General features: G+C 37.2%; 2 protein-coding genes across 2 annotated transcripts; one reads left to right on the top strand and one right to left on the bottom strand.

Moving 5' to 3' along the window:
* The first annotated feature begins 22,607 nt into the window (after nt 1-22,607).
* On the top strand, nt 22,608-23,021 carry LOC141588787 (14 kDa proline-rich protein DC2.15-like). Its single transcript, XM_074410213.1, has one exon. It carries the CDS (start codon nt 22,608-22,610, stop codon nt 23,019-23,021), a length of 414 nt encoding a protein of 137 aa, XP_074266314.1.
* Nucleotides 23,022-26,051: 3,030 nt separating this feature from the next.
* Nucleotides 26,052-26,703, bottom strand: LOC141585794 (cortical cell-delineating protein-like). The gene has a single exon (XM_074406841.1). The coding sequence runs from the start codon at nt 26,655-26,657 to the stop codon at nt 26,166-26,168; it is 492 nt and encodes a 163-aa protein (XP_074262942.1). The 5' UTR covers nt 26,658-26,703; the 3' UTR covers nt 26,052-26,165.
* Nucleotides 26,704-27,050: the final 347 nt, after the last annotated feature.

Here is a 27,050-nt window from a genome sequence, read left to right as displayed (position 1 = left end):
CCCTGTGGTCCTTATGCTAACATTACTTTTGAGTGTAGGGAACAATTAAAGGTTGACCTCACTTGAAGATTGGTTTTTAGAAGAGATCGGCAAATAAAGTTGCGGATGCAATTGCTAATTTTTCATTAAAGACACTAACCCTTGTAACGGTTGTTTTGCTTGGGCTTATGCCCCATCTTTTGTAATCGATTATTGAACATTATATTTTGTATCGACTTGCATGCCGCTCAACCCTGACCGACCCCATGATGTATCTGAACTCTTTCTTTTTTTAATATATTATGTGCTTGTTTTGTTAAAAAACAAAAAATCAGAATTGTTTGCCATCATTGGCAAGCTTCGATCTTGATCATGCGAGAATCATAATCCCCATCGTATAATATAATAATATTATTGATCGAAGTAAATTAATTTAACTTAACAAGTTGCTTAACACGAATTATAGAAGATATAGTCTTAGGACATAAATAACCTCCACAAGATAACTCTTGAATAGGCTTGAACTTGAGACTCTTGAAAATTTAACCCAAATTTTAATCACTAAACTCCACCCTTTCTGGTAGACCGATACGTTATTGAAGCTCGGAACTAGTGCTGGCCAACTGAACGGGCCGACTCGGCCGACCCTCCCCTTGCCTATAACTTGGCCCCACCCGCCCAGCCCGTCCCCCATACATGGCTTGGCCCAGGTCTTAAAATCTAAACCCGGCCCGTCCTTGGCCCGCTTATTTAGCAAAAAAATTTATACAGGCCCGCCAGCCCGAACTCGCCCTCCACCCACCATAGGCCTGGCAGGGTCAAACATACTCCCAGCAGCCCGACCAAGCCCAGCCACGCCAATCCCTCTCCTTGGCCAGTTCAGGGCCAAGCCAAGTGAGCTAGCCCCGCACTTGGGTCCGAACTCAGCCCGAAGACAACTCTACTCGGAACAAGTGGAGAATTCGGTGTATTGCGTGATTTCATGGGCGTGGTGAGCCTTCTCTTTTCAAGTGTGACAATAGCTATATTAGCTTAATTCATCCCGTGAACCCCTTATAAATTTAATCATTTTGGTAATACATTTTGTTAGACAAATTTAGGCTTTGTTTGGTAGCTGTTGAGTTTATGGATTCAAGTACCTAAGAGGGGGAAGGGGTGAATTAGGTACTATTTAAAAATTTAACTTCAACTTTATTGAATTAAAGTGAGTTAAGAGAACAAAAGAGATGAGAAGATACTTCGAATAATATTGAAAGACTAAACGAGTATCAAGATGAATGTTTGCTGAAGAATGAAAGTAACAACTGTTCTGACTGTAGCTATTTGTCTCAGTTTATGGAATACGGACTGCAGACCAAATGTGACAGTATGATGAACTGTTACTTCGAAGGTTAAGCAAAGCAAAACAAACAAAATAAAAGAGCAGTGGAAATAAAAGATAGATCAAACACGGGATTTTGAATTGGTTCGGCAAATACTCAAGTGCCTACGTCCAATCTACCTTTTTATTGATTTCTTTTAGTGATCTACTCCGACTACTAAAAGACCCGTACAATAAAAGACACCAACCTACTCCGGTTGTAAAGCTAGTCCAAGAACTACTCCGTTCTTATGACGAGCCAACTCGCAACCTACTCCGGTTGCCAAGAGTTAAAGACTACTCCGTCCTAAACTCTACTAACACACTTAGAATGTTATAGGATCAAGTTTCCACTAACATATTCTTAGCAAAGAATAGAGATGGACAACTTTTCCAAGATCAACAATTCTTAAGCAAGAGAGTTTAGTATGTTAAAGTAACAGTAGCCACGACTGTAACAACTTGAAGACTCTTAGAAGATTTGCAAAAGACACACGGTTTTTAAAGCTTTGAAAAACAAATTTGCAAACTTGAAAATAATTTCAGAAAGAAGTCTTGGGATTTTATGAGGGAGATGACTCGCCTTTTATAGAGAGAATGGGTGAGGAGGTTGCTAGGGTTTTGAAGGGTCAAAGACCACACATGTGAAGAGCTTTAGCAACCACTCAAAACTTTCACCAAAGAAGGTTCTTTTGCAAAGGCAAGAATAGAGAAAGAGTGTTTGAAAGATATCCTTAAAAGCTCATGCAAATTCAGAAAACAAAGAGAGAAAAGACAAGTCACATGATGACAAGTTAACACTAAAATGGCAAAAAGCATTTCTTGTTTTCTTAAAGGACCAAAGGGTCAAATTTGCATAAAGAGGAAATATTTTGAAATTAATAATTATTCAAACCATCTTTATTGAAGGCCAACTCCTAATAAAAATCTGAAGTTTATCTTTGAAAAATAAGAGACACGTGAAGGATTTTCGAAAGATAAAAGGGTTTCAAGTGTTACGAATTGTGGCAACAATCCAAGCAGCTGTTTACTAATGAAAGTAACAGTCGTCTTGACTGTTTCTATTACTCTAAGATACTCTACTTTCTCACTTGTACATTAGATGACACTAAGACTCAATACAATGGGATAATTAACAACTTCAACACTTCTTAATCCATGCTTGATTAAATCATTAATCCTGAAAAGGTAAACTAAGATAATACAAATCAAATGGGCATGTTATCATCAATATAAGGAACCCAACAAATTCCCCCTTTGATGATGACAAGCCCTAAACGAATGTATAAGCAATGTAAACACCTTAATTCAAGATTTTAAACAAGAAAGATCAAATGAGAGAAGGGACAATATTACCTTACCTAAGGCAAGAGCTAAAATCAAACTAGCCATGACAATTTTACATTGCCCCAAAACAAGATTCAAAACTAAGAAGGTTAGGCAAGACATTAGTTAATCAAAATGCAAAAAGATTAAGAGCATGAGTTTACCTTTTCCCCCTCTTGACATCATCAAACGGATAGGGATGTCAAAGGCATTAGAGTGCAAATAACCACAAGAAAACACAAAAAGACACATATAAGCGTGACAAGGTAACAAAGTCAACATAAACATACGGATTAAACATAAGTTCACCATAGTTCACCAAGGCTAAATAAAGTTTAAAATACACCACCAAGCATCAAAATAACAAGTAAAGAAAAATAGTCTTAGGAGGGCACAACAAGGTGGGACAAAATGAAAAGGCACGGGCAAAGTCAAGGGGGCCGAGATAGAAGGGATAGGCTAAGGGGAGGGAGCTTGTTCACCATCCGAGCCACTACCCAAGGGATCATCATCCATTGGAGCATCATCACCATATTCCTTTGTTGAGACAAGAGTGGATATAATGTCCACTTCTCCACGAATGAGGTCACGGTGGAGGCAAGAGCCGAGATGGCCAAATCCTTTTGATGAGCATCGTGCTTAATCCAAGCACTCAACTCAGCCACAGCTTGAAGAACTTCCCGCATACTACCCGTATTCACTTGACTAGATGACCCACCCTCCGGATCCGTCTTAATTGTCACAGAAATCAATTCATCATTTTCCACTTTGATAAGCATTTTCCCCATTTGACCATTACTCATAATGTCACACATGTCTAATGACCCCAAACTAGTACTCACTAATGCCCCATGTGCCTTGAGCACAACCGACAACCATATTCCATAGGGTAAGTGTAGCATGTTAGAAGAGGGTCTACGGAGTTTGGTCGAAATAAGATGAAAACGCTTGAACATTAACCCAACTAAGTTCACCTTCTTGTGAGTTGCAATGTGATAGATTAAATATTGTTGGGCTATGGAAAGTTTTCCCTGGTCACCCGAAGGGTAAATGGAACGACACAACATGTTAAAGACAATTCGAAGAGGAGGGGGTATTTGGGTGTTGCTAACTGGACCACAAGAGACTGCTCCAGGACAAACAACTTGAGCGACACTAAGGGGTGAGGCGTAAGGTAAAGCAACCCAGGTTTCGGAGGGGTGTTTGTCATAACCTCCGGTTGGGATACCAAGGGCGGTAGCAAAATCAGATTGAGTAAGTTTCAGAGGCTTACCATTCACCTTAGCCGTGAGAAATTCACCCGATTTGTCAACTCGGACGGATGCAAAAAATTGAATCACCTCACTCACAAAGACCGGTTCACGCATTTCCAACAATTTTTCCCAACCTTGAGCTAAGATCATGTCACGGACAGTGTGAAAGGCGGGAGGCTCGAACCAAGTTTGGTTTTAAACCCGAGGAGAATGGACGGCTTTGGGATTCATCAACCTCTCACAGTTTTTGTAGATAGAGGTAGGAAGATCTAGACTTTCAAGGTGATCCAAACAAGAGCCAAATCACACTTAGAGGTTAGGGAAACCGAATCTGAGGGAGAAAGGTACACTAATTTCTTCTTTGAAGGTTTCGGGTTTTTCAATGGTGGTTCACTTGGTGTTTCAACAGGAGGATTGATAGTGGGGTTTTCAACGTTGCTTTGCTCGACACTTTCAGAAATGGGGGGTAATTGGGATGAAGAAGCTTTATCTTTCCTTTTGTTGTTCTTCTTTGCCGGAATCGGATCAGATTCGGCGGACTTGGTTGGATTTTCATTCAAATCGAATTCAGTTTCTTCAATATCATCAACATTCACCGTAACTGGTTCAGAAGAGGAACTGGGGACAGTAGTGCTCTTCTTCCGACCTCCTCGAGTACGACGCCCTACCATGGTGGAGATGGGGACTGTAAACCCCCGCTATAACGCGGAAAATACAACTATTAAATTGAAGCGGAAAATAGGGAATTTTTGAAACTTTTAAATTTTAAAGCGCGGGTTTGTTAAAATACAAAACACAATAAAGAATGCGGAAATAAAGTTTAAGTTTATACAAACGTGATAGTCAAAGATGAGGGAAAATATATCCCTCGAATGACAATTTAATAAAAGGTGAGTCTAAGCAATCCTAATAAAACGACTACTAGTCCAAGGTGCTCGCTAGCTCACACGTCCAAACCCCACAAATGCATCTTCACCACCTGTCATTCATGTAAACATGAACGCCACAGTCAGTGGGGAGTAACTCAAGGTTCTCCCAGCCACAATATGTCGAAATACAAGTAACAAACACTTAATTGAACATATTAGTCATGCATCACATGTAGATAATGAAGGACAAGAAGATATAATGAGAATCATGATGAGACAGGCATAATACTTTCTTAATAGAATAGGCATGATATGTTAAAATAAACATGCAATCAAGGGCATGGAGCAACCAAGTCAACCAACTCATAATGACCGACTCAACAAGTGTAAGACCGACACAAAGTGTAGACGGAGTATCCGACTCAGAGGCTACCTTTAAAGCATGTCCGAGATACTACACACAAGACTACATCCTAGACTCCAACCTCCTGGTAGGACGACGATCATAATACGGTCCTAGTCTAAACCTGGATCCAGACTCTCGGGATGGACGTCACCCGATTCGACATATGATATACCAATCGTATCCAAGACTCGAAACATGGCACACACTCGTAACCAAAGGTCGAGTAACCTCTAATCGGAAACATGGCACACACTCGTAACCAAAGGTCCGAAGAAAGGCGGTAGGATATCCTAATCCGGAAACATGGCACACACTCGTAACCAAAGGTCCGAAAGAGGAAAGATAACCCAATCCGGAAACATGGCACACACTCGTAACCAAAGGTCCGAAAGGGGTAAATAAGGAATGTCAAGTCGTCACACAATGTAAAACGTCACACTTGAGTCACAATAGGGGTAAGAATGATCATGCAAACATCATATGACCCGGGATCACTAATGTCACATTCATACTTATGGCTTGCATCTCACCATAAATACGGATGGGAACATCAACCCCGACGATCATATCGCAACTAGAGGGCTTATAGCTCACCTCTAGTATCCGATAGGACCGAGACTCTCACAACAGAACAATACATGGCATTATCAAGACTATGACCCACTACCAGTAACTATTTATAATGAATATCTCATACTTGTATTATATTACTAAACATTCCATTTTATAATTTAACATGCCGGTTAAATAAAATATAATAAGTGATAATGAATAATCTAAGTTATGTGAAATCTACACAATAAGATGTGACCAACTTAAGTGACTCAATTATGAGTCCAATAAACAAATTATGAGGAGTCCAACAATTGAATCACATTAAGCTCAACAAACAAGACATGTTAAACCCAACATATTACTCATGTAAAATCCAACCATTAAATCATGTGAAACCCAACAATTTGATCATGTGAGACAAATACATATAATGAACGATATTTAACGGATTATGTTATACTATAAAATATGAGGCAGAATTTAATTAATTTAAACCAACTACGAGACAAACAAACATGGCCCCCTAACAAGCATATGAACTAGTCCAACAGATAAAATGTGGTGAGCCCAAGTACTAACTTGTAATGAGCCCAAAAATTAGAAGGTAGAGAGCCCAAAATACATACTCATAAAAATTGTGAAGGAAAAAAACAACTAAGAGGGCAGGGGAATGTCACGACTCCTACCCCATGACCACAACTCGACACCCCCATTTCGACTGCCCAAGCTGATCCGAATGGCCACATAAACCGCACTACAAATGGTACCAAAACAGTCCACACGACCACCCATTTCACGACTGCCAAACAGTCCGTAAAACAACCACAAAAACCGTGACCAAACCCGTATCACATCGAGACAACACCTGCCAAAGGTTGTTAGAACGGAACCCAACCAGACCGTGACGGCCACCACACCACCTCCCACGACAAAGAGAAGAACAGAGTACGGACAGTCCTGCTTCAGCGCCGTATCCGTCTATCAAGCAACCCAAAAACGACTCCCAACGGAGCATGAAAACAGTCCAAATCGAGTCACGATTAAGATGGCATGGAAGACAAGTTTGAGACGGAAACAAAATGCAACTAGAACACGAATAACATCCATAACCCTCATCCTAACAATACTCGAAAAACCCATGTAAACATTCCGTAAAACTGCATAAAGAGGAAGACAGGCAACAAAATGATACCAGAACAACCCGTTCCGGTTCCAAAGTAGTTCCTTGCAACACATCCACCAAACCGTTCCAAACAGTCCATTTCAACCATCGAATTGAGACGGAAAAATTACCATACAAGAAAGAAAAGAGTAAAGAACCAAACTTTATCACTCAAGAGCATATAAAACAACAATAAGACGGAAATTTAGACATTTGTCGAGTAACCTTTCACCGTTACCTTTTTGCCCTTCAAATCTCCGTGGAAAACATCAAGAGAGTACGAGCCTCCCTGCGGGTCTTCGGTTTCTTCAACTAGAAGGAGGAAAACGAAATAAAGGAGCTAGAAATCGGAACTTTTATGAGGCGGGTCAAACTGAAATCACCACAAAATCATAGCTTTCTTACCTAGAAAGATGAAGGAGGAAGTAAGGAGGAGAATGGTACAAAAATTAAGGGGAATGGTGAAGAAATGAGCCCAAAATCTGGGTTTGAAAGTGCGTAAAAATGGCGGTATAGAGCTCTGTTGTTCGCTGCTGTTTGTTGTGTTTTGAAAATGAGAAAAGACGAAAAGAAGAAAGAGGATGGCAGGTGGGGTTTCACGGGATGCACAACAATAATAATAAATAATAATAATAATAATAATAATAATAATAATAATAATAATAATAATAATAATAATAATAATAATATAATAGAGATATTTTAAAAGTAGAGGGTAGGATGTTAGGTGGGGGTGATGTGTTGTCATTATAGGATAGGTCGATAAGGTTAGTCTCACAAGTAGAAATGTGACGGTCTATAACTAGACGGAAATTAAGACAAAGATTATTATTATTATTACCGTCACTATTATTATAAGACCAAAAATACGTATACATTTATTCTTATATAAATTGTGTCCCAAAATATTCTTTTCATTAAAATCGTGCTTGAAATTAATTAATTAAATTAAATAATTTAAAAATATAAAATAAGGAAATTGAACGGTTAAATAAGGTTCAAATGTCAAAATAGGAAATTCGCGGGTGTTACAATCACCCCATCTTTTAAAAAGTTTCGTCCTCGAAACTTGAAAGTAGAAATGAAAGGTTAAATAAAACAAAATTGGAACTTTGGAATTGGTAACCAAAACATTTAAAAGGTTACTTATCGTAATAATTAAAATTCTTTCAAAAGTTTCAACTAGAATTTTCCGACAGAAACAAGTCGAAAGGCAAACCATTTGTATAAATCAAAATTAAAATACTTTCCAAAACATTAATGAAGAGTTTTCAAAAGTATAAGTCTCATTCATGGAACGAAATTGCTCTTGTCGTGCACACAAGAACGCTAACCTTCCAAGCCAAAGACAAATTTAAAACAAAAATCATTCGCCGACAAGCGTAGAACAAGTTATTAAACGTCTCTAATAACGAGTTCTATCATCCGATCAACGTTAAAATCAAAAGAAAAGGTAATTCAATTAAATTTTCTTTTGCAAAAGCCAAAATAGAGATAAAGGTTTCACTTTTAAACTAAAAAAGGAGTCAAGTTTGCGAAAAGATAACATCAAACTTTGACAAAGAAATCGTAAATAGATCAAAGTTAATAGAAATTGGATAAAATTTAAAGAAATCTCGGGTTTAGCAATAAAAAAAATCATGATGAAGAAGTCTATACTCAAGGAACAAATATGGAATTAAATCAATTTTCTTCATTTTCAAACCTTTAAAATAGGTAAGGTTTTGTAAAATTAACATAAACTCTTAACAACGAAACAAAATGGTAGCTTGAAATATTTCGAAATTGTATGAAATGAAAAGCAATTTAGACAACATAAATACAAAGTACGCTAAGAGGGTCCAGACTTAACCAACAAAAAGAGCTATGATGAATTTCATAGAGTAAGAATTGAAGTAAGGTCAACAAGGATGTCAAAGATAGAGTTTTTATAGGTCACTAGCATCAAACTTAAGGGAGGATCAAGATGAAGCGAGGAAAGGAGGTATGAACGGTAGCGATTATGGTCAAAGAAGAAAGGGAACTAGACAACAAGGAAATGCCAAGTACTCAAACTTCAAACAGCAACATCATTCTAAGCGGTTCTGAAAACTTCCTAACAACAAAAGTTATAATCACAACGTTCCCAAGAAACAAGGTCTTAATTGTAACAACACTTTACCACCTCAAAGTTCCCAAAACCATAAATTGAAACCATGTTCTTTAACCTAACAATTGGAGTCAACCATACCATTATCCTTTCTAGTTACTAAAACAAACGCTAAGACCTCCAAACAATGTCGCTTAGTCTCACTCTCATACCATACCTCAAGTAGTAATCAAGATCACTCACTTAGACCAACTAATAATCCCACAATTAGTATTTCTCATATGGTGACACAAACATTAAACCCTCATATCCAAGGCAACTACCAAAGTTAATCCCAAACTTGACTTAGTTAATCCTATATCCTCAATTTCACCATTCAATTTCATCCACCTTAGGTCAAGCACTAAGCACTAGTATCCCAAACATAAACAACAAAGCCAGGTTCTATAACCTTAGTAACCAATGCCACTCACACTTAACATACAAAATCTACCAATTAAATATACTCACTTTATCAAGGATCTAGGTATAAGAATCATCGAGTACGTCTCATCACACTACCTAAGTCTCTCCAACATCAAATCATCTCAAAACCAGGATTAAGGGTCAAACACAACAATCTCCTCAAAAGTCAAATTTCCAACCAAGGTCAACATTCCTCAAAAGAAAGAGTACCATAAAAAGGCGTTAAGGGAGGATAAGCAAGGAACAAAGGACAAGTTAGGAAATACAAGAGTGACTTACAAGGAAAAGGAAAAGAGGATTTAGAAGAAGGAATAAGCATTAAGAAGTGAAAAACAGGGCAAGGTACACAAAGAATGAGAAACATCTTCGAGGAAGTAGGAGCATTCTTCAAGGTTGAACAAACCTTCAATACTCGGCAATAGGCACCAAATCTTGATCACCACATGGTAACTTTACCGTTATTGATCCAAGGGCACAACAATTATTAAAATGGCAATCAACAAACATGTTAGAACCTAACAAAGAGCAAACACACTACAGACTACCACCTTAGGTCCTTAAGTCTACCCATCTCTCATTCATTATTCAAGGTCAAGTTCAAATTTAAATTTGGGGTACACGTGTGTGCGTCGGGAGCAACATAGGCTCTGATACCAACTGTAAACCCCCGCTATAACGCGGAAAATACAACTATTAAATTGAAGCGGAAAATAGGGAATTTTTGAAACTTTTAAATTTTAAAGCGCGGGTTTGTTAAAATACAAAACACAATAAAGAATGCGGAAATAAAGTTTAAGTTTATACAAACGTGATAGTCAAAGATGAGGGAAAATATATCCCTCGAATGACAATTTAATAAAAAGTGAGTCTAAGCAATCCTAATAAAACGACTACTAGTCCAAGGTGCTCGCTAGCTCACACGTCCAAACCCCACAAATGCATCTTCACCACCTGTCATTCATGTAAACATGAACGCCACAGTTAGTGGGGAGTAACTCAAGGTTCTCCCAGCCACAATATGTCGAAATGCAAGTAACAAACACTTAATTGAACATATTAGTCATGCATCACATGTAGATAATAAAGGACAAGAAGATATAATGAGAATCATGATGAGACAGGCATAATACTTTCTTAATAGAATAGGCATGATATGTTAAAATAAACATGCAATCAAGGGCATGGAGCAACCAAGTCAACCAACTCATAATGACCGACTCAACAAGTGTAAGACCGACACAAAGTGTAGACGGAGTATCCGACTCAGAGGCTACCTTTAAAGCATGTCCGAGATACCACACACAAGACTACATCCTAGACTCCAACCTCCTGGTAGGACGACGATCATAATACGGTCCTAGTCTAAACCTGGATCCAGACTCTCGGGATGGACGTCACCCGATTCGACATACGATATACCAATCGTATCCAAGACTCGAAACATGGCACACACTCGTAACCAAAGGTCGAGTAACCTCTAATCGGAAACATGGCACACACTCGTAACCAAAAGTCCGAAGAAAGGCGGTAGGATATCCTAATCCGGAAACATGGCACACACTCGTAACCAAAGGTCCGAAAGAGGAAAGATAACCCAATCCGGAAACATGGCACACACTCGTAACCAAAGGTCCGAAAGGGGTAAATAAGGAATGTCAAGTCGTCACACAATGTAAAACGTCACACTTGAGTCACAATAGGGGTAAGAATGATCATGCAAACATCATATGACCCGGGATCACTAATGTCACATTCATACTTATGGCTTGCATCTCACCATAAATACGGATGGGAACATCAACCCCGACGATCATATCGCAACTAGAGGGCTTATAGCTCACCTCTAGTATCCGATAGGACCGAGACTCTCACAACAGAACAATACATGGCATTATCAAGAATATGACCCACTACCAGTAACTATTTATAATGAATATCTCATACTTGTATTATATTACTAAACATTCCATTTTATAATTTAACATGCCGGTTAAATAAAATATAATAAGTGATAATGAATAATCTAAGTTATGTGAAATCTACACAATAAGATGTGACCAACTTAAGTGACTCAATTATGAGTCCAATAAACAAATTATGAGGAGTCCAACAATTGAATCACATTAAGCTCAACAAACAAGACATGTTAAACCCAACATATTACTCATGTAAAATTCAACCATTAAATCATGTGAAACCCAACAATTTGATCATGTGAGACAAATACATATAATGAACGATATTTAACGGATTATGTTATACTATAAAATATGAGGCAGAATTTAATTAATTTAAACCAACTACGAGACAAACAAACATGGCCCCCTAACAAGCATATGAACTAGTCCAACAGATAAAATGTGGTGAGCCCAAGTACTAACTTGTAATGAGCCCAAAAATTAGAAGGTAGAGAGCCCAAAATACATACTCATAAAAATTGTGAAGGAAAAAAACAACTAAGAGGGCAGGGGAATGTCACGACTCCTACCCCATGACCACAACTCGACACCCCCATTTTGACTGCCCAAGCTGATCCGAATGGCCACATAAACCGCACTACAAATGGTACCAAAACAGTCCACACGACCACCCATTTCACGATCGCCAAACAAATTGTAAAACAACCACAAAAACCGTGACCAAACCCGTATCACATCGAGACAACACCTGCCAAAGGTTGTTAGAACGGAACCCAACCAGACCGTGACGGCCACCACACCACCTCCCACGACAAAGAGAAGAACAGAGTACGGACAGTCGTGCTTCAGCGCCGTATCCGTCTATCAAGCAACCCAAAAACGACTCCCAACGGAGCATGAAAACAGTCCAAATCGAGTCACGATTAAGATGGCATGGAAGACAAGTTTGAGACGGAAACAAAATGCAACTAGAACACGAATAACCACCATAACCCTCATCCTAACAATACTCGAAAAACCCATGTAAACATTCCGTAAAAAACATAAAGAGGAAGACAGGCAACAAAATGATACTGAATGCCCGTTCCTTGTTCCAAAGTAGTTCCTTGCAACACATCCACGAAACCGTTCCAAACAGTCCATTTCAACCATCGAATTGAGACGGAAAAATTACCATACAAGAAAGAAAAGAGTAAAGAACCAAACTTTATCACTCAAGAGCATATAAAACAACAATAAGACGGAAATTTAGACATTTGTCGAGTAACCTTTCACCGTTACCTTTTTGCCCTTCAAATCTCCGTGGAAAACGTCAAAAGAGTACGAGCCTCCCTGCGGGTCTTCGGTTTCTTCAACTAGAAGGAGGAAAACGAAATAAAGGAGCTAAAAATCGGAACTTTTATGAGGCGGGTCAAACTGAAATCACCACAAAATCATAGCTTTCTTACCTAGAAAGATGAAGGAGGAAGTAAGGAGGAGAATGGTACAAAAATTAAGGGGAATGGTGAAGAAATGAGCCCAAAATCTGGGTTTGAAAGTGCGTAAAAATGGCGGTATAGAGCTCTCGTTGTTAACTTTGTTTGTTGTGTTTTGAAAATGAGAAAAGACGAAAAGAAGAAAGAGGATGGCAGGTGGGGTTTCACGGGATGCACAACAATAATAATAATAATAATAATAAATAATAATAATAATAATAATAATAATAATAATAATAATAATAATAATAATAATAATAATAATAATAATAATAATAATAATAATATAATAGAGATATTTTAAAAGTAGAGGGTAGGATGTTAGGTGGGGGTGATGTGTTGTCATTATAGGATAGGTCGATAAGGTTAGTCTCACAAGTAGAAATGTGACGGTCTATAACTAGACGGAAATTAAGACAAAGATTATTATTATTATTACCGTCACTATTATTATAAGACCAAAAATACGTATACATTTATTCTTATATAAATTGTGTCCCAAAATATAATTTAATAATGCGTACTTTAAAATATTCTTTTCATTAAAATCGTGCTTGAAATTAATTAATTAAATTAAATAATTTAAAAATATAAAATAAGGAAATTGAACGGTTAAATAAGGTTCAAATGTCAAAATAGGAAATTCGCGGGTGTTACAATGTCGTCGGATGGGACTGAAGATGGTGGAATAGTGGAGAGAGGAGTTGGATGAGGGTTTGGTAGATCTGGGTTCGGTGATGAGGTTGGAGTCGTGTTTGAGGTTTGTGGAGGAAAGGCATGGGAGATTTTGGGTGAAGGCATGTTTGGAGTTGTTGATGTTGGTGGGTCAGACGTGACGGGTGGTGAGGTCATTTTTGTGGGTTTGACGGGTATAGGTGTGTTGAAGGATGTTTTTACCATGGTGGGTTAAAGGTGGGTTAGTGGGTAGGTGAGATGGTAGGATTTGGGAGATGAAGAGATGGATGTTGTGGGTTAGTAAATATGGACGGGTGGTTGAGGATAGAAGGTGGGTTGAAGTGAGTGAATGGCCCAATAAATGAGGGAGGTGAGGTAGTTGGCTCAACTAAACACATTTAATCACTCGAGATAAAACGCAAGGTAACATATTATAAACGTAAATTTAGATATGAGGTTGAGTGATTACAGACTCACGAATACGGTGTCAATTTTTGGTCTAAAAATGATGTCAATGCACTTAGAATACTCAATAACATGTATCCAATTTTAATTTAATCAATTAAGGAAATTTGTAAAACTCACACTAAAAATCACAAGCAATTAATTAACCCAATTTCTAGTCTAAATTTCTCAAAATGTTCTCTTGCAAGTGGCTTAGTGAAAATATCGACAATTTGATTTTTAGTTTTGCAAAAGATAAGTTTAATATGTCCTTTTTCCACATGATCACGAATAAAATGGTGACGAATATCAATATGTTTGGTTTTAGAGTGTTGAATAGGATTTTTGGAAATATTTATTGCACTCGTATTATCACACATTAAGGGGATAGAGTCAAAAATAATACCAAAATCCAAGAGTTGTTGTTTTACCCAAAGGAGTTGAGAACAACAATGTGCCGCACTAACATACTCACTTTCGGCCGTAGAAAGAGCTACCGTGTTTTGTTTCTTTGAGCCCCAAGAAGTCAAGCAAGGACCCAAGAACGTTGCAATTCCGGAGGTACTCTTTCTATCCACCGTGCACCCCGCATAGTCCGCATCCGAAAGGCCTATGAGATCAAAAGGACAATGTAAGGGGTACCATAAGTAAAGATTTTGTGTTCCAATCAAATACCGAAGAATTCGTTTAACGGCTTTAAAATGTGATTCTTTCGGATTTGCTTGGAACCTAGCACATAAACAAACACTAAAGAGAATGTCGGGACAACTTGCGGTCAAGTAGAGAAGTGAGCCTATCATACCTCTATACACCTTATCACTAACATTCTTACCGAGTTCATCTTTGTCCAATTTGGACCCGGCTACCATAGGTGTATCATGAGGCTTACCATTAGTCATCCCAAATTTCTTAAGCATTTCCTTAATATACTTTTGTTGATGGATCATGATTCCATCCTTTGATTGCTTAATTTGGAGCCCAAGGAAAAATCCTAGCTCACTCATCATGCTCATTTCAAACTCCGATTTCATTAGTTCCGAAAAATATAAGTAAAGGAGTTCATTTGTTGCACCAAATATAATGTCATCAACATATACTTGTACAACCAACAGTTCGTCTGACTGTGACTTTAAGAACAATGTTTTGTCAACGGAGCCTCTTTTAAAACCATTTTCAATAAGAAACTTAGACAATCTATCATACCAACACCTTGGTGCTTGTTTTAAACCATAAAGAGCTTTGTCTAATTTGAAAACATGGTTAGGCAAGTCATTGTTCTCAAAACCCGGTGGTTGCTCTACAAAGACATCTTCTTCCAAATATCCATTTAAGAAAGCGGTTTTAACATCTATTTGGAAGAGTTTAATGCCTTTGTGAGCCGCAAAAGCTATAAGCAATCGTATGGCCTCAAGTCTAGCTACCGGTGCATAGGTTTCATCGTAATCAATACCCTCTTGTTGGTTATAACCTTGCACCACTAGTCTAGCCTTGTTCCTTACAATTTCTCCCGAGTCATCAAGCTTATTGCGAAAGATCCACCTAGTACCAATGACGGTACGATTAGGCGGTCTAGGGACTAAGTGTCATACCTCGTTTCTTTTGAATTGATTGAGTTCTTCTTGCATGGCAAGCAACCAGTCTGCATCAGTCAAGGCGACTGTTACATTTGAAGGTTCAATTTGAGAAAGGAAGGCATTGTGGGCACAATACTCATTGAGATGAGCGAGATTGTTGAGGGATGATCTTGTTCGAATTCCCGAGTTGAGATCACTTGTGAGATTAGTAAGTGGATGAGAGCTTTGATATTTCCACTTCTTTGGAACAATGGTTTCTTGTTCCCCCTCAGCAGCATCATCCACAAGGATCAAGTTTCTTCTGGCCTGAAGTGATCTTCATCATTACAGTTTTGGGTTGCTTCAGTTCTGGAGGTGGAGGCAACAATCGTTGGGTCTGTTTCTTCCAGAGAAGAAACAGTAGCAGATGTACTACGTGTTCCCCCTGAGTTGCTGATTTCCTTTGAAGGTGACATTCCCTGTATCTGTTGCAATTCAGCGTTGGGAGTTTCTTCATCCTCGAACACGAAGTCCTTTCGAACAAGACCAATCTCAAATTCATCATCCTCATCCTCATCATCATCATCCACGTTTTGTACCTGTCCAAGCACACTAGATTCATCAAAAATGACATGGATGCTTTCTTCAATTAACAAGGTTCGTTTATTGTAAACTTTATAGGCCTTGCTATGATCGGAGTAGCCAATAAATACTCCTTCATCACTACGTGGATCGAACTTATCCAAGTTGTTTTTACCATTATTATGAACAAAACATTTGCTTCCAAAACATCTAAAATATGAAATGTTGGGTTTTCTTCCACGTAGCGATTCATAGGGAGTTTTATTCAATATACTCCTTATCATGACACGATTATGAATGTCGCAAGCGGTATTTACCGCTTCGGCCCAAAAGTTCTTGGGCAACTTACTAGATAATAACATTGTTCTAGCCATTCCTTCAAGGGTTCTATTCATCCTTTCAACCACACCATTTTGTTGTGGTGTTCTAGGAGCCGAGAAGTTATGGTCTACACCATTGTCATCACAATAAGCACCAAATGATGAGTTTTCGAATTCGGTTCCGTGATCGGTTCTCATTGAAACAAGTTTTAAGCCAAGTTTATTTTGAATCTTTCTTAACCAAATTAGAAACTCATCAAATGTCTCATCCTTAGAGCTTGGGAAGAGTGCCCAAACGAACCTAGAGTAATCATCAACAATGACACACACATAACGACTACCACCTCTACTTCTAGTTCTCATTGGTCCACACAAGTCGATATGTAAAAGTTGCAAAGGTTGAGATGTACTCATAATTCTTTTGGATTTAAAGGAACTTCTAACATGTTTACCTCTAGGACATTCATCACATACTTTATCAAAATCAAACTTCATATTAGGAATGCCTTCAACTAAGTCAAATCTTTTAAGGGTATTAAGAGTTTTTGTACTAACATGACCAAACCTTTTATGCCATAACCAAGGATCATTGTTCATTACACTCATGCAAGACATGGTGTGACCGGATAGAGAGTTCAAATTAGTTAAGTAAACATCTTTGACACGTCTTCCTTCGAGTATTAGTTCATTAGTAGTGGCATCAAATATTCGACACATATTAGCACTAAATTCTACAAAATTACCCTTATCACAAAATTGAGAAATACTAAGGAGATTATCTTTCAAACCTTTGACAAGCCGCACATTGTCGACACAAAGTAATGGTGACTTACCAACTTTTCCAATGCCAATTACTTCACCTTTCTTGTTGTCACCAAACCTTACCGTGCCACCATTGTATGCTTTAAGTGAGAGGAATTGGCTTCTATCACCCGTCATGTGATGAGAGCATCCACTATCCAAGTACCAATTGCGGCCGCCTCTCACCAAGCCCTACACAAGATTAGATTTTGAGTTTAGGAACCCAAACAAACTTGGGTCCCCTTTTGTGATCCACAAATCTTATGGTATCTTTCCTAATCCATATTTGCTTTATTGTTTTGTAGTTCTTGTTAATGTCATCAAATCGTTTTGTACACCCATTGAAAACATGACCATTGTTACCACAATAATTTCAAATGATGTATTCGGGAAGACCCACGTATTTTCTCCTTCTAAAATCAGTTTTAGGCTTCTGGATGCAACAGTCAGTCTGACTGTTCCATTTGAACCCCAAACCAGCAGTTTTGTTACATCTTTCGGTTTGATTCGTGAGGAAGTTTAACACGGTTTGACTTCCTTCCCATTTTTCAGTGATGTTGTTAGCATTAACAAGTTCATTGGTCAAGTTTTTAACCCTAGAGAGGAGATGCAAATTCTTTTCTTTTTCTCTCTTGAGTTCATCATTGTTAACACTTTCTATGGACAATCTTTTCTCAACAATGAAGTCATGGGTGTGGTTGTTGAGTTTAGACACGAGATATATGATTCTTTCTTTGGACTCTTCATATTTAGATGTCATCTCGTCAAGTCTTTTGTTTAGATCAACGATTTCATCGGATCTATGATGAAGAGAAGACCTAGAAGTGCTACATTCGGGCATACGTTTTTGAAAGAAAGTAAGCCTATCATGGAGGACTTCTATTTCATTCTTGAGACAAACAACCTCACCCTTAAGACACTTGTTTTCATTTTCCAAACATTCAATCTTTTCTTTAGACTTGTCTAAATCCTTGTCAGAAGCAACAGTCTTAGACACTGTTTCTCTTAAGTCTACAACTTCAACAACAAAGTCATATATCTCATTCTCAAGAGCATCTTTGTCCTTCAAAAGATCATCACGTTCCTTGGTTAGTGAGGAAACTTGCATCACCAAGGTAGTGTTGACATTTTCAAGGTCAGAGACGTCCGTGGGGGTCAACCTAAGACGCTCAAGTTCTTTAGTCAAATGTTTGTTTAACTTGTTGACTCTTTTAACTTCATCATAGGCCTCAGAGGTGACAGTGACGCTGTCTATTGCTTTTAGTTCATTTTTAAGATTAAAGTTCTCTTGAGCAATTTCCTCAATTTCGTTTTGCATTACCTCAAGCTTATCATTTTGAAACCGACACTTATCAAGAAGTTGGTCAAGAAGCTTACATACTTTCTCTTTGGAGTAAGTTCTAGCCTTGGCCTTTAGATGATTTACCTCGTTGTCGGAATCGGAGTCGGAATCGTCGGGATTAGCCATGAGGCATCTTAAGTGTTCAAGTTTTGAGGTTTTTGAGACTTTTTCTTTACCGTGATTTGTAAGACACATTTTAGCCTCTAGTTCCTCCTCGGTGAGTTCCTCATCTTCCTCGGAGTCGGACATTCCCCAAATAGCACTCATGACTCTATGTTTATAGTCTTTTTTAACCTTTTCTCTTCTTTCCTTTGATTTGATTTCATCCCACTTGGGACATTCTTTAATTTGGTGAGTTTTATCATCACATTTAATGCATCCCACGGTGGAGTTAGGTCGTTTCTTAGGAAAGCGTTTTTTCGAGTAATTATTAGTGAACCTTTTGTTTCCTTGTCCATTGACCAACCCGGCTAGATTCCTTGTGAACATAGCAAACTCGTCTTCCTCCTCATCTTCTCCATCACTTGGAGAGGATGTGAGGGCGAGACTCTTTCCCTTTGAGGACTCACTAGAATGCTTATCGAGGTTAAACTCGTGAGCCATTAGTGATCCCATTAGTTCATGAAGAGATAGGGTTGACAAGTCTTTAGCTTCCTCTATGGCGGTGACTTTAGGTTGCCATTTAGGGGTTAGACTACGAAGGATTTTTCGAATGATGTCCTCGGACTCGAAATTCCTTCCTAGACTTTTAAGCTCATTAATAATACAAGAAAAACGTGAAGAGAAACTATTTAAGGACTCGTCTTTTGACATTCTAAACATCTCATATTGTTGCATGAGAAGGTCAATACGGTGTTTTCTTACTTGGGACGTCCCTTCATAGGCAAGTACAAAGGAATCCCAAATAGATTTTGCCGTAGGGCATCCGGAAATACGACTAACTTCCCTCTCACCAACACAACGTTGAAGAATCGACATTGCTTTGGAATTCTTTTCGGCAAGTTTGAAGTCGTTTTCATTGTAATTTCTTTCCTCTTTTGTCTTGGTGAAACCGTTTAAGATATCGGTTTCCTCAATGGCAAGAGGTCCATTTTGGATGATGTTCCAACATTGATAATCAATACTTTTGATGTAATGTTCCATTTTGAGTTTCCACCATCCAAAATTCGAACCGGTAAAGACCGGGATCTTGGAGTGTTTCTCGGAATCCATTACCCACGAATCAAACTCTAAGGCGATTAGCCTCGATCAAGAGCACGAGGCTCTGATACCAATTGTTGAGTTTATGGATTCAAGTACCTAAGAAGGGGAGGGGGTGAATTAGGTACTATTTAAAAATTTAACTTCAACTTTATTGAATTAAAGTGAGTTAAGAGAACAAAAGAGATGAGAAGATACTTCGAATAATATTGAAAGACTAAACGAGTATCAAGATGAATGTTTGCTGAAGAATGAAAGTAACAACTGTTCTGACTGTAGCTATTTGTCTAAGTTTATGGAATACGGACTGCAGACCAAATGTGACAAAGATGATGAATCTGTTACTTCAAGGTTAAGCAAAGCAAAACAAACAAAATAAAAGAGCAAATGAAATAAAAGATAGATCAAACACGGGATTTTGAATTGGTTCGGCAAATACTCAAGTGCCTACGTCCAATCTACCTTTTTATTGATTTCTTTTAGTGATCTACTCCGACTACTAAAAGACCCGTACAATAAAAGACACCAACCTACTCCGGTTGTAAAGCTAGTCCAAGAACTACTCCGTTCTTATGACGAGCCAACTCGCAACCTACTCCGGTTGCCAAGAGTTAAAGACTACTCCGTCCTAAACTCTACTAACACACTTAGAATGTTATAGGATCAAGTTTCCACTAACATATTCTTAGCAAAGAATAGAGATGGACAACTTTTACAAGATCAACAATTCTTAAGCAAGAGAGTTTAGTATGTTAAAGTAACAGTAGCCACGACTGTAACAACTTGAAGACTCTTAGAAGATTTGCAAAAGACACACGGTTTTTAAAGCTTTGAAAAACAAATTTGCAAACTTGAAAATAATTTCAGAAAGAAGTCTTGGGATTTTATGAGGGAGATGACTCGCCTTTTATAGAGAGAATGGGTGAGGAGGTTGCTAGGGTTTTGAAGGGTCAAAGACCATACATGTGAAGAGCTTTAGCAACCACTCAAAACTTTCACCAAAGAAGGTTCTTTTGCAAAGGCAAGAATAGAGAAAGAGTGTTTGAAAGATATCCTTAAAAGCTCATGCAAATTCAGAAAACAAAGTGAGAAAAGACAAGTCACATGATGACAAGTTAACATTAAAATGGCAAAAAGCATTTCTTGTTTTCTTAAAGGACCAAAGGGTCAAATTTGCATAAAGAGGAAATATTTTGAAATTAATAATTATTCAAACCATCTTTATTGAAGGCCAACTCCTAATAAAAATCTGAAGTTTATCTTTGAAAAATAAGAGACACGTGAAGGATTTTCGAAAGATAAAAGGGCTTCAAGTGTTACGAATTGTGGCAACAATCCAAGCAGCTGTTTACTAATGAAAGTAACAGTCGTCTTGACTGTTTCTATTACTCTAAGATACTCTACTTTCTCACTTGTACATTAGATGACACTAAGACTCAATACAATGGGATGATTAACAACTTCAACACTTCTTAATCCATGCTTGATTAAATCATTAATCCTGAAAAGGTAAACTAAGATAACACAAATCAAATGGGCATGTTATCATCAATATAAGGAACCCAACAATAGCGTATTTCAGGTACCTTTTTTTATCGAAGTAGCTTTTTTGACAAAAGTTTCAGGTAACTTATTTTCTTGAACGCGTTTGGCAAGTAGCATTTTATAGCAAAAAAAGTACCTGAAATGAAATGCTACCTAATAATATATTTTGCTTACCTTTTTTACCCTTCAACTTTTTATATATTACTCCAATATTATTATTTTTTATATTATGATCTCAAATAAACCCAATTAAATACTCCGTAGTTTCTATGGAAATGAAAAGCGTCCTGATAATATCAATACTTTAATTCAGGGTGCAATTTAATTAACTATTTTTATGTATGGTTTAATAGAAAACTTACTTCGTATCCATAAAATACATTTTTTTTGATGATATACTGCTTGATATTTTTTGTTTTTTTTTTTTACGTTATCGTGATATTTTAATTATTGTTTCCGTCATTTTGAAACATGTTGAAGACTTGTGCAATTATAGTGAAAAAAATTACATTTTCTTCTAATTACTAACAATGCCAACGACAATAATAATAAAAACATAAATGATAACAATAATAAGCCATGTCCTTTTACGTCATTTGACCAAATATCAGATACCTTTTCAGCTAGTTTTCAAAACAGTTTTAATAAAAATCAGGTACCTTTTCAGGTCGTAATTTTCAGCTACCTTTTCAGTTACCTTTTCAGGTTTCAGGTATCTTTTCAGGTTTCAGGTGACTTTTCAAATTTCAGGTAACTTTTCAGCTAATTTTACCAAACGAAGCCTAATACTCCTTTCTTTGTAATTGGTTTAAGTACGCTTGATTTTATTTATGTCTTGTACGCCACTAAACCCATCATGCAAATTTAAACTTAACTACAAATAATGTATATAATTAACAATTAATACCTAATTATCTAAAACTTGATTGTAATTAAGCCAAGTCTAACAAAATTAAGTATAGTATACACCCTTCATTATTACATGTACATATACTTTCAAGATTAAGTACCACATGCACCCTTACAAGCTGTACAGTATGAAGTTTATTGCAACAATTATTTGATAAAATAATTAAATTGTTAACCAAGAGCCACCTTACGCTCACTGATTGGCTTAAGCACATGGTTACCCTAGAAATACGCAATTTACAACATTTATAATTCCTTACATTCTCAAAATCTTTCCCTATATAAACTCAACTACGTTTACTTAACTTCACACCAAAATTCCTCCAATCACAAGCCATCTTAGCATCTTACTATCTTTTAATTCATTCCTTAATTAAAATGGCATCAAAGGCTATTTTTGTCCTATGTCTTAACCTAGTGTTCTTCACTTTGGTTAGCTCAAACTATGTCCCAACTGTCCCAACCACAACCACAACCCCATGCCCACCACCACCAGGTGGATACCCGACACCAGGTGGGGGACATTGCTCTATTGATGCCCTAAAAATAGCAGCATGTGCTGATGTACTAAATGGGTTAGTCCATGCTGTGGTTGGACCGTCCAGGGCGACCGAGTGCTGCAGCCTAATTGATGGGCTTGTAGGACTTGATGCAGCAGTATGCCTTTGCACAAACCTTAAGGCTAATGTCTTGAACATTATCCACCTTGACCTTCCTATCTCTGTCAAATTGTTGGTTAACTTTTGTCAAAAGGCGGGTGTTCCTTCTGATTATCATTGCTCAAACTACTAAAAACATCTCCTTACAACAATAATTCCATGAATATTTCATTTATTCATGATCTTCGGCACTTTCTTAACAGTATTTTCATTTCATTTAATCTTTGTTCATTATGTAAGATTGTAAGTCTTATCATTTATTTGCTTGTTTTAAGTGTATCCTCTTTGAAAATTTTATTATATATGTTGTTAATTTCCTAAAAAAAGTTGTATCCATTTTATAATTGATTCAAAGTAGTATGTTGATCGATTTTATCAGCATATATGCATGATATTCTTAATGGATGCTAATTAAAAAGCTAATTATGTTATACATGACAATTAACTTTTTAAATTCATAAGTAACTGTATTTAAACAAGATGATCAATTTATGCCTTGCAAATCACATAAAAAATTGGGGAATATATAGGAAGCACCATATAAATAAATCCTTTGTTTTATTTATATATTGCTCCTTTCTTCCAAAAAAAAAAAAATATAGGAAGCACCATATAGTGTAATTGTTCAGATGGATCGCTTTTTTTTTGCCCTATAATAACTAAATTAATTTAGATACTCCCTCCAATTCATCTAGTTGTTTATATTCATTACAAATTTACAATACCCGTCACAAAAGAATAAAAGCGTAAATAATTAGTTGGATGAGAGGGAGTATCTTGAACAAATTTCCGCCATTGGGTATCATATACTAAAACCTCTCGACAGGGCAATGAAATTCTTGTTTAGGCCTCAAGAGCATGCAGAAGACTCTCTAACACCCCGCCTTTACAAAAAAAACAAACATAAACGTTGCAGCGGGAAATGCGAGATTTTAAAAACTTCTATGATAACAACCGCGAGGTCACTTAAACAAGAGACCAAAACGCTGTTGGAAATAGGGGCTACTATTTGCATAGTCTTTTTTCCATTTTGTCCCACATTGGTGAGGAATAGTGTTTGTGTTGTGTTTATATATGACCACACTCCTTACCATATCACTAGTGGGTCATGGGAGGCTTTTGTGGAAGCTTTGCGAGGTGCTTAATTCAGCTCGCACACGCGCGGATCCGGATTCGGGATTCGGGATTTGGGATTTGGCAATCGCCTGCGGCGGGCTTTGCCTATCTTTTTGGGCCAGAGCCGTTTGTTTTTGACTGAAGAGTACCAGTGCTGTCATTGCTCTATGCACTAACTGTTAAGTCTTTGTTGGTAGTCTTTGTTAGGCTCCCCGCACCGACCGTTAGTGCCGATAGGCTCCTCTCCACTTTGTGTAAATGCTTTGCATTAATAATGCTTTGCAGTGGACCTGCTCTTGACAAGACTCGTTGATCTATTTTGCTATAAATAGATCAACATTCTTCAAATTAATCACAACAACAATCACTCTCCCTTCTCTCTAATCTCTTCTTCTCTTATCTTCTCCTCTATAATTCCCGGGTGAAGTAATAGATTCTCGTCGTTCCAAGTCTCACGATTCCGAGTGGGCGAAACCGAGTTGGAGACCGTAGTGTTATCCTTGGGGAACTACCGGCACTAGCGATCGCCACCACTAGTCGTCGAATATAGTTTTCAAGGCAGTGGCTCCTTTACCACGGCACTACTAATCGGGTTATTTCTATTCTGGTTTTCTTGCTTTTCATTGTTACTGCAGTTTACGACTAACAAACGCAAGTTTGGAAAGTTTTTACACAAATTAACAAGTTTATACATATAAAAGGGATGTCGATCCCTAAAACATATATAGTACAAATATGATACAAAACATGAATCTAAACTACAACGTAGAGGGGTTAATCGTTGTGGGTACGGGTCAACATGGTCCAAAACCTGATCGGACCGAAGATAAAAAAAATATTTAGATGGACCGATGACCGTATCTAAAAATTTGGTCTTAGACTAGACCGAACTCGTATTTTTCGGTCCAGTTCGATTTTGGACCAAAATGGAAAATATTTCATTTTTAAATATATGATAATTAAACTTTAATTTCATTAAATCATATAAAGTAGATTTACAGTTTCTTTAACATAAATAATCATCAATATTAATTATTACGAAAATTTATACTTTGGTGCCCTAAGGTTTGGGCTAATTCCACATTAGCAACCTGAGATTTGCATAATTTCACTTTAGTGCCCTGGAGTTTGGACTACTTCCCACTTTGATGATCTAAGTTTTAAATAAAATTTCATTTTATTAACCTAAAACATGTTATAGTCAACTTTTATTTTAATTAACTACATTTTCAGTAAAATAAAGTGCAAAATTGGATATTATATTACATATAAAATAGAATAATCAACATAATATTGTAAACAAGGCTTGATTTATTATGTTCAAAATATTATTTTTAGTATAAAATACTAAGAATGTTATGTATAGCTCATCAAAGTGGGAACTAGTCCAAACCTCAGTGCACTAAAGTGGAATTATGCAAATCTCAGGGCAACAAAGTGAAATTAGATCAAATCTCAGGGCATCAAAGTTGAAATAATCTTAATTATTAAGTTTATAATATTATTTTGAATATAAAATATTTGATTACTTTATAAAGTTGCGAAAATCAGTCGTCACAAAACACCTAAATTTAGGTCCGGACCGAAATTAACAGGTGTTGGACCTAACCATCCAAACCGAAAACTAAAACTTCAAAAAGTGTTGACCGAGGAGAACACTGGCCTCTTTGAGAGCTTACGGTGATATTTACAGATTGCTTAACAATATGGCTATATTTTAATACAATGGGAATCGAACCCTCACCCTCAAACTTAGAGCTTAAAAGCTTGTCTCTTTATCATTCGGGACAACCTTTGTTGGTTTTAAATGGTCTTATATGAAAAGATGGTATTGCCTTTATATTGGTTTTTAACTTCTACCTCGCATTATATATAAGAAGCAAATATTTTGAACCAAAACAATCAATAATAAAGAGATTTATTAGAACAAACCATGACAAATAGACAATGACACCAAATTGATAAAAACACAACTCTATGACAAATGGAAACACGAAGTTAACCATTATGCCAAACTTAGCTTCAAGCTAATAAAGATGTTATACGTGCTTAACATAATAATAAGAAAAAGAGCAATAATGAAAATGAGATCTTAATCTCCCATTTTAGCTATAGTAATCTTCCAACCCCAAATCATTTCGAGATTAAGTCTTGCGCGAGCTTAAGGGCATTGGAAGCCGGGAGGCAAAGTGCAGCCACAGTAGTTGACAAGCAAGCTAAGATCAACTGGAATGTTTAAATTAATACCCAAAACACCGAGTTTAATATTAGTGCAAAGGCAAATAGCTGCCTCAGCATCAATAAGCCCTTGAATTAGAGGGCAACATTCGTCTCCTGAAGGAGGTTGGCCAATATTGAGCTTAAGCAAGTTGAGGACATTTGCACATACACCTAACTTTAGGGTGTCTCTAGGGCAGTTTTCGGACGATGGCGGACCACCACTCGGGGTAGGGTAGTTTGGGGTTGGTGTGGGCTTGGGTGTGCTTGGGGTGGTGGGCTTATGTGGTTTCGGGGTCGGGTAGTATGGTGTTGGTGTGGGCTTAGGTGTGCTTGGGGTGGTGCCACTTCCACATTCTCCACATGATGAGACTAGTGTTACAAAGAGAAGATTTAGGGCAAGTAAAAGAATAAGGCATTTTGGGAAAGATACCATTTTTAGTATTAATTATTTAATTTATTGTGTTTAAATTACTAGTAGGGATTTATTACTTTTAGAGGAGGAAGTTTGGTTGATTGAAAATTGAGGAGTGGACAAGTGTTTTTATAGGGTTTATTTGAGACCAAGGATAATTAATTAATTAGTTTTATTAATCAAATAGGGGATTAATCATACACATCATATGTAAACTTGTGAATGTAATTGGCTGGCAGATTTAATATAATGTGCAAAGATTTGGTTTTTTGTGCAAGTGTTATTGTAAGAATAGCAAGTTGAGAAAATTCTCTCTAATTTCAACAAGTATTGATAATAATTTTTATTATCCCTGCAATAAACGGTGGGCATTGTATTTGTTAGTGCATGCATCACATAGAATGGAGCAAAAAA

The sequence above is a fragment of the Silene latifolia genome, chromosome 6 (genome assembly GCF_048544455.1).
Source record: "Silene latifolia isolate original U9 population chromosome 6, ASM4854445v1, whole genome shotgun sequence".
Taxonomy (NCBI): domain Eukaryota; kingdom Viridiplantae; phylum Streptophyta; class Magnoliopsida; order Caryophyllales; family Caryophyllaceae; genus Silene; species Silene latifolia.
Note: the sequence above shows the minus strand (reverse complement) of the source record. Positions and strands in the feature narration are given on the sequence as shown.

Coding starts and splice junctions, on each gene's coding strand:
- LOC141588787 (XM_074410213.1), top strand. CDS start 22,608: ATGGCATCAAAGGCTATTTTTGTCCTATGTCTTAACCTAGTGTTCTTC.
- LOC141585794 (XM_074406841.1), bottom strand. CDS start 26,657: ATGGTATCTTTCCCAAAATGCCTTATTCTTTTACTTGCCCTAAATCTT.